The 7,156-nt window shown below is 40.5% G+C and overlaps 1 protein-coding gene across 1 annotated transcript; it reads right to left on the minus strand.

Moving 5' to 3' along the window:
- Nucleotides 1–673: 673 nt before the first annotated feature.
- LOC311286636 (uncharacterized protein) lies at nt 674–6,843 on the minus strand. The gene is made up of 5 exons (XM_084402897.1): nt 6,612–6,843; nt 6,260–6,517; nt 6,043–6,111; nt 5,691–5,954; nt 674–5,552 (listed from the first exon to the last, which is right to left on the minus strand). The coding sequence occupies exons 1-5, from the start codon at nt 6,733–6,735 to the stop codon at nt 4,954–4,956; spliced, it is 1,314 nt and encodes a 437-aa protein (XP_084259023.1). The 5' UTR covers nt 6,736–6,843; the 3' UTR covers nt 674–4,953.
- Nucleotides 6,844–7,156: the final 313 nt, after the last annotated feature.

The following is a 7,156-nucleotide window of genomic DNA, read 5'->3' on the forward strand; positions in this document are numbered from 1 at the left end:
CCTAACACCGCCACTTGATTAACATCCCGAGGATTTTTAAACAGAATCAAGTAATTGGTGTTTAAGCTGATGGTACGGCTGGATTTACCCTGGACAAATAAATTCTGAACTATATAAATAGCGCTGAGATTACGGTGATGCACATACTGCGTAAAGACCCGTTCAATCTCAGCATTCCCGCTAGCTTGACGCATCATATCATCCACAATCAGCAGGTTGGTTTTGTTGACGGGAAGTAAATCATCATCATTCAGAGTCGGGGGTATTCCTTCCACAAATTTAATATCATACAATTTATGCAATTCGTCGTAAAGCGGTTGCCAACAATCATACAGAAAAACAATGTTTTCAATTTTTTTAGATATCAAACTCAAACCATTTTCCAACAAAAGTTTTACAAAATAAGACTTTCCAGAATTGGAGGGTCCACTTAATACACAACTAAATGGATGTTGAAGCCTGAAATCAAAATCAGAAGCATCCCGTGACCCTCTATGTGACATTGCATCAGTAGCCATAAGGTAGAGTAGTGAAATCGGGCAACAGTCTACGCTTGTTGTACACCACCTTAAACTTTTTAACAACTGATTTGTTGTGCAATGTGAGAGTCGTTTTATTTCTCACAATGTTTTCAGTATGAGCCATGATGCATTGCGTGTCATCGTTCTTCGTCACATAGCTGTCAACCAGACCAATCAGACTGTCTAAGCGTATAGCTTTGGAATTTCTAGCATTCAACGTTATACCCTTAGCTTTCATACACACTTTGCCTTTGGCAGTCCGATAACCGTAAGATTTAGGACCGCTAGAGCAAAACTCTGTGATGTAATCCCCATCGTCTATTTCATTCGTTAGTTCCCCCAAATGATCCCCCAACGGAGGGTCCCAGTCGCCCTCCCTAGACACGAAAATAACGCTATCGGTATCGGAGTAAAGCAATCTGTCGCCAAGTTTGTCCATCAGGTTGTACAGCTCCAACCGTGCATGTGCTGTTGTAAACGCCCCCACAAACACATTGATATCTTTAGTACTACGAACACTCCCTTTGGGTTCGCGATACTGAACAAGAGCTACATCTTCTGAGACGAATGTGAAACACGACAATGATTCGGTTTTGCCAAAAACAATTTTGGTAAATTCTTCAGGTTCGTTCACCATAATGGTTATTGGTAGGTCTTCCCTCATAGAGAACCTCCCCCAAAGGCTATTAAGCAATAATTTGTTAATGGACCTCTGCGCGGGGTTGTACTCAATCTTTTCGGGGTCGAGATGTATCCCCTCTTTTTCAAAATACTCGCGAATGTATGCATTTTTGTCGGCATCCGTGACGACGTTCGACGGATACCCCGATGCTTGCTGTTTTAAACGTAAAAACGTCTTCACATAGTCACAAAACAACGTATCTGACTGCTGCGGAAAATGCCACACTTCGTCTATCTTGGCAACCACATACCCCTTCTCGATTGCTTTTAAAAGTTCGATACTAACCCAACACCCTGACAGGGCCCTCTCTTCGTCCGTATGACTACAGACCGTTAACTGGTTTTGGTCGTGGACGCAGGTCCTGCATAACGGGAACATTAGTTTTCCGCCGCATCTGTAAGGGAGAACAGGGAGTAGTAATTTACGTGGAGGGTAGACAGTCGCTTTGATAAGACCATAATAATTTTCAATCGGTTCGAAATCTTTGAAAATGATTTGTGGATGTTCGATAGGATAGCTCTTCCTAGCCTGACAGAAGGGATATAAGCTGGTAAAATCGACGTAACTTATTTTCTCACCAACCGCCGCTTTGTGATAGAGTTTATAAGCATTAGTACGCCCACCAAACAGTGCTTCTCGTGGTTTCAGCCGCTCGGGTTTCGAATAAGTGGTCATGAATTCTATCACAGAGGGGTCGGTCTTTTTCATTCTATTCCATTCGCACTCCCAAAGAACCTCAATTTTCATGCCATAGACATTCTGTAGAATTTCAACCTTATCGGCAAATCGCGTTCTGAGAACACCGTAGGGGACTCCCGACAAGGGGTGTGTCTCATAGGCGTTAAACATGCATTCGTGTCCATGGTGCATGCAACCGTTAAATTCTAAGCCGTGTTGTATGCCGGCCTGCTCGTAGTACCCGTCTAAAAAGTAGCGCCCGACCGAGACTTCGCCTCGGTTAACTGCGTGACAAATGTCTACGTTTCGAGTCTTTTTCACATACTCGAGCCATTCGATCGAGACGTTTGAGTAGGTCTTACTCTGTCGAACATATGCATTGTTATGGGTCAGTGCTAACGTACCGCTGTTCAAATAATGCGTTTTGAAGACACCCATGCAGCAACTAGCTAGCGTCGTGAACCCAAAAGGGTCGAGTTCGGTACATTTTATGAACGCCTCGCGGTATTTCATGCATGCTTCACGTAATAAGACTACGTCATTTACCCCATACTCATACAACTCTTTCCCGAAGTTAAACTCCTTACCCACCGTTGTGCTATACCATGAATCAAACTTTAGTTGGTCTTTATCAGACATGTTGTCACGATTGTAGTACTTTTTGTCGGGGTAGGGGCCTATATAGGCTGCATTTTCTACCCTGTTGAAAAGATGGGGAAAGTAGCCTTTTTCAGTCGTGGTCAAGTTTAGCGCCGCTGGCATCTTAGACAGAGCCATGGGGATGAATGCATAAGAGTCTATATAACGCTGTGCAAAAACATCATCGTACATGAAAATTAATTTACACCCTTGCATAATGATGTCTACCTTAAGCCCTGCTTTGCAAAAATACTCAAGAATGAGAAATGAGTCGAATCTTGATGCGTAATGGGCTATGAAACAGTAGCCAGCGTATCGGGGTTGTCTGAATCGATCGAATAGCGCCGCAATGCATTCGGTGCCTCCAGCAACAAATTTCTCACCTTTAAAGGTGATTGCGCATACGAAGTTTGCTACGTGTCGTCCATTTTCATAACGAGTTTCAAAATCGTAGAAAATATACTTCTCGGTAGGCTCCTTGGGGGGTAGGGGAGTTATAAAACACTTGTGTAACCCCATATCATGTAGATCGACGCCGCAATAGATACATCGGACTGCCGCACATTTGTGACGTTCTTTGGAATTTCCTATGACGTCGTATCGTCTGTTACATAATTTGCAATATTTAACCACATCGCATGACGGTCTGACGCGCCCCGGAGGGATTTTTTTATGCATGTCGTAACAGTAGCTCGATTTACAGAAACGCAGACAATCGGTACAATGCACAGTTCTTTTAGGTACTTTGTAACATTCGGCGTCGTGGCATACATTACAGACGTGTGCGCATTGATGTTGTCTTTGATTTTCATAACCGCCATAACAGTATTCGCATACATAGGATGTACCTATGAACGTTGTGAGATTGGTTATCATGTAGTAATGTGCGTCATGCAAATAGAGACATATCGTTTTCGGGTGAGGATCATTGTGATTTTTGTACGTTTCTAACACGCCACCTGCAGTTCTGTAAAAAACAACGATTTTAATGTCAAGTAGTCGTTCAAACGCCTCTAAGTCACCGAGTCCTATCTCGCAGTCGATTGCGAAACCGGCGTTTTGGTTGATGACGGTCGCCCGTCTTTCTAGCATGTTCTCTGGTAATTGGGGTTCAAGAAAACGCGCCAAGCAAATAGATAGGCATAATTTATTTGAAATATTGTTGGGGCAAAATAAACTCATCTTTTTTTTTTTTATCACCTGATTCAATGCCAAATCCGTAAGTTTACGCCGCCCACCACCTCTCCTGTTCATAGCCACACTTGCTTCTATCTCGATAGTTTCGTCAGATAAAATCTGTTCGTCGCTCTGTAAAATTTTCTCGAATTGTTCGAGAAGTTCATTAACGTCGTAATTATTTCTGTCCGTTAAAACGACGTTGACTGGGTATTGCATACTAGGGGCCGTCAATGCCAAATTGATGACAGTAGAATCACCACCAAGATCTCTAGAATACGATACAATTTCGCTAAGAGCGTCATGTAAGAAGATGTTATACGCAGCCAAATCTGTAGAGTTAATATCCCTCAGATTCATACTTCTACGCAATTCGATACTATTGAAACGGGGTCGAGGTAAAATATGATAACCGTTTACAACCCCACCCTCACGAATCAGTGATTCAATGGCGGACCTACTTAACGTTGTTGGGCCCGAAGGGGTACGAGTGTTGCTAGTCGTCGACCTATCAGTGCTACTACAAGACGATGTCATATCAGGACCAACATTACCTGTACTGGCAGGGGCGTTGCTACCCGTCGTGGGCTCAGTGGCAGAATTACCTGGGGGGATAACATTGATAGACGATGGGTGATCAATTTCGCCATTACCTGCTGGGGGTAATGCATCGCTAGATGCTGCTTCATGTTCATTTAATGCATAACCATCTTGTACAATTTGTATATCACATTCATTTAATAGTTCTTGTAGCCGATCACATAGATTAATATTGGGGAATTTCTCAATAGCTATTTCTATTTGCTCTAAATTACAAGACTGTGACGTCGGCTCTACATTAAAAGATGTTGGAACAAATTCCGAATACATATTTATCATTTGTTGTAACCCGTCACACAAATCAGGGGTCCCATCAATTTGTATATCAAACATTCGCTGTAGAGTATCTGAAAGATTTTGGTCTGGAAGACAGCATTGTGCATTGGCGGCTGGTTTGTTTTTGCCAATGTCCATTTTAATTTTTATTTTGAACAAACCACTATTGACCTGAAATTATGAAATATCAAAAACCCTGAGCATTCAGTGTAATGAAAATGACAATTCAATTAGAAACACGATGTAAAAAATAAAAAAATAAAAAAAATCATAACAATACAAGTAAGGGGATGCTACTACATTCACGTAGAATAATACAGAATACAAATCTAATAGCACATATTGAAATGAATACAAAATATCATACACTGCTGTTCCCTCTCATCTTCTACGTACCGCACTGCTTATAACTCCGAGAAGATTGACAATTAAACGCCGTTCCCTAAGCTGATCGTTTAATATGAAAAGCACTCGTTCATTGTTCTCATCCCCCACTGCTTGCAATCTGTGGATAGAATTTTCGAGGCTCCGATACCGTTCGTATAAAATAGTCTGTAATTCACGAATCTTTATGTCCTGAGCATCCATATGGTCGTGAATCGCTGTGAACCCTTCCTCTATTTTACGGCATAACGATGTGTAGTATACCTCTGACTGCTCACGGTACTCTGTGTGTAGCACTACAGTTCTATGACGAATCTCTTCGCCCTGTGCAATAAGTCTGTTGATGAGAACATGTGTCAGAGCACTATTGCAACAAGGTTGATCATTCCGCACAGTCGTGGGGCGATGCACTTCTTCTCCTTCTTCTTCTTCTTCTTCTACTTCAGCAGACGTCAGGTCGTGAAAAGGATACGGCGATTGTCTGGCTCTCACAACATCTTCGTCGTAAGCATCATTTGACCATGAGACTTGATCCCATCGATCCTGCTGTGTTTCGGTCCACGCCGTCAAATCATCTGTACTGTCTACTTGCTCATCTGTAAAGATTGAGAGATGACAAAACACAAATTAAATACTATTGTAGAAAGTATATCATGGCTATGATTAGAATATCATAGCAGATCTCATTAGCAAATTAAATGAAGCATATTAATAATAATAAATGTAGTATTTACCATAATTTTGATTGGTCTTGGGTGCTACGATTTGCGTAGAGTATGACACATTTCGACGTTTTCTGGGTGGGGCGCTAAAACTCGGTCCTGGTTGATTGTCTGAGTCCGTCGTAAGATCAATCAGATCTGCACATCTCATAAGCTGATCGTCAGAACACAACGACGCGTTGGAAAAAGGTGTACTGGCTCTAGCAGGGGTTTGTGTTTCAGCGTTTTCTTGCGACAAATCGATACATTCTGACAGTATAGGCATCTGCAACAAACCTGTGAAAAGACAAAAGACGGTAGTATATTTAACAACTGTCAAAACAAATATATTCTTACGGTCTATATCATGATAGTACGCTCTTACCTGTTGTTGAGATGTCGAGGACATTCGGAGTGTCAGCTAAATCAGTAGTACTGTCTACTACTTGCACATCTGTGAAAAATGAGAGATGATAAAACTCAAATTAAATACTAATACATAAAGTATATCACAGCAATGTATAATTGAAAGTATGATTAGAATAACAAACAGATCTCATAATCAAATTAAATGAAATATAATAATAAAATGTCAGATTTACCATTATTTTGTTCAGTCTCGGGTGCTACGATTCGCCGTTTTCGAGATGGTTCACGAAAACTCGGGCCTGGCAGTTCTTTGGAGTCTGTCGTAAGATCAATCAGATCTACAACTCTTATAAGCCGATCATCAGAACTTGGTGAAACCGTAGAAAAAGGGGTATTGATTCTAGCGGGATGACTGGTAGCTGTGGGGTCTTCTTCAGGTTCTTTCTGTGTCAAATCCACAAAACAGTTAGGGGTGATCCACTGTAACAGATCTGTGAAAAGATGAAAAAAAAAGTAGAAGAAATATTTGGCAAATGTCAAACACTAACGTTTCATATGACTAACAGAGAGATAGCGCGATTTTACCTGCGTTCGAGACGTCTACGATATTCTCTGGCGTGGCTGTCACTAAGACAAAATGGTAGATTTGTAAATTTAACTTTGCACAAATATTTAGATTGAGACTAGATTTAATAATAACACATTCCATACACTATAGCAAATCATAGTTTACATAAAATAAATGCAATGAAAATCATCCAGCTAATCCTAAATTTATACAGAATGGAATTATAATAATAGCATCATAGCATTTCATAGAGATGTGCATAGAAAATGGACAAGATAAAATATATGATATTATAACGTTTATAAATGATGTACATAAATAAATGATAGTTATACATGAAAAAGTCAAATTAAATTGTATATTTATGACAATATTTATATGTGTATAAGAATAGAAAATATATACTTACGGTTGTCGATGGATTGAAAAGCAAGCAGCTCAATGTTCGATTCTAGAGCATAAAAGACCTATTTAAATAAACATTTGCAAATTTTATATTCTATGAATATTGTACATTTGGACAGATAAAAAATAAAACGACACTCCCGGAGCAGCAGCAGCC

Source organism: Rutilus rutilus, assembly GCF_951802725.1.
Source record: "Rutilus rutilus genome assembly, chromosome: 2".
Classification (NCBI taxonomy): domain Eukaryota; kingdom Metazoa; phylum Chordata; class Actinopteri; order Cypriniformes; family Leuciscidae; genus Rutilus; species Rutilus rutilus.

Coding starts and splice junctions, on each gene's coding strand:
- LOC311286636 (XM_084402897.1), bottom strand. CDS start 6,735: ATGGAATGTGTTATTATTAAATCTAGTCTCAATCTAAATATTTGTGCA. Junction 6,518..6,611: donor CGTAGACGTCTCGAACGCAG/GTAAAATCGCGC, acceptor ATCTTTTCACAG/ATCTGTTACAGTGGATCACC. Junction 5,553..5,690: donor CAAGACCAATCAAAATTATG/GTAAATACTACA, acceptor CAATCTTTACAG/ATGAGCAAGTAGACAGTACA.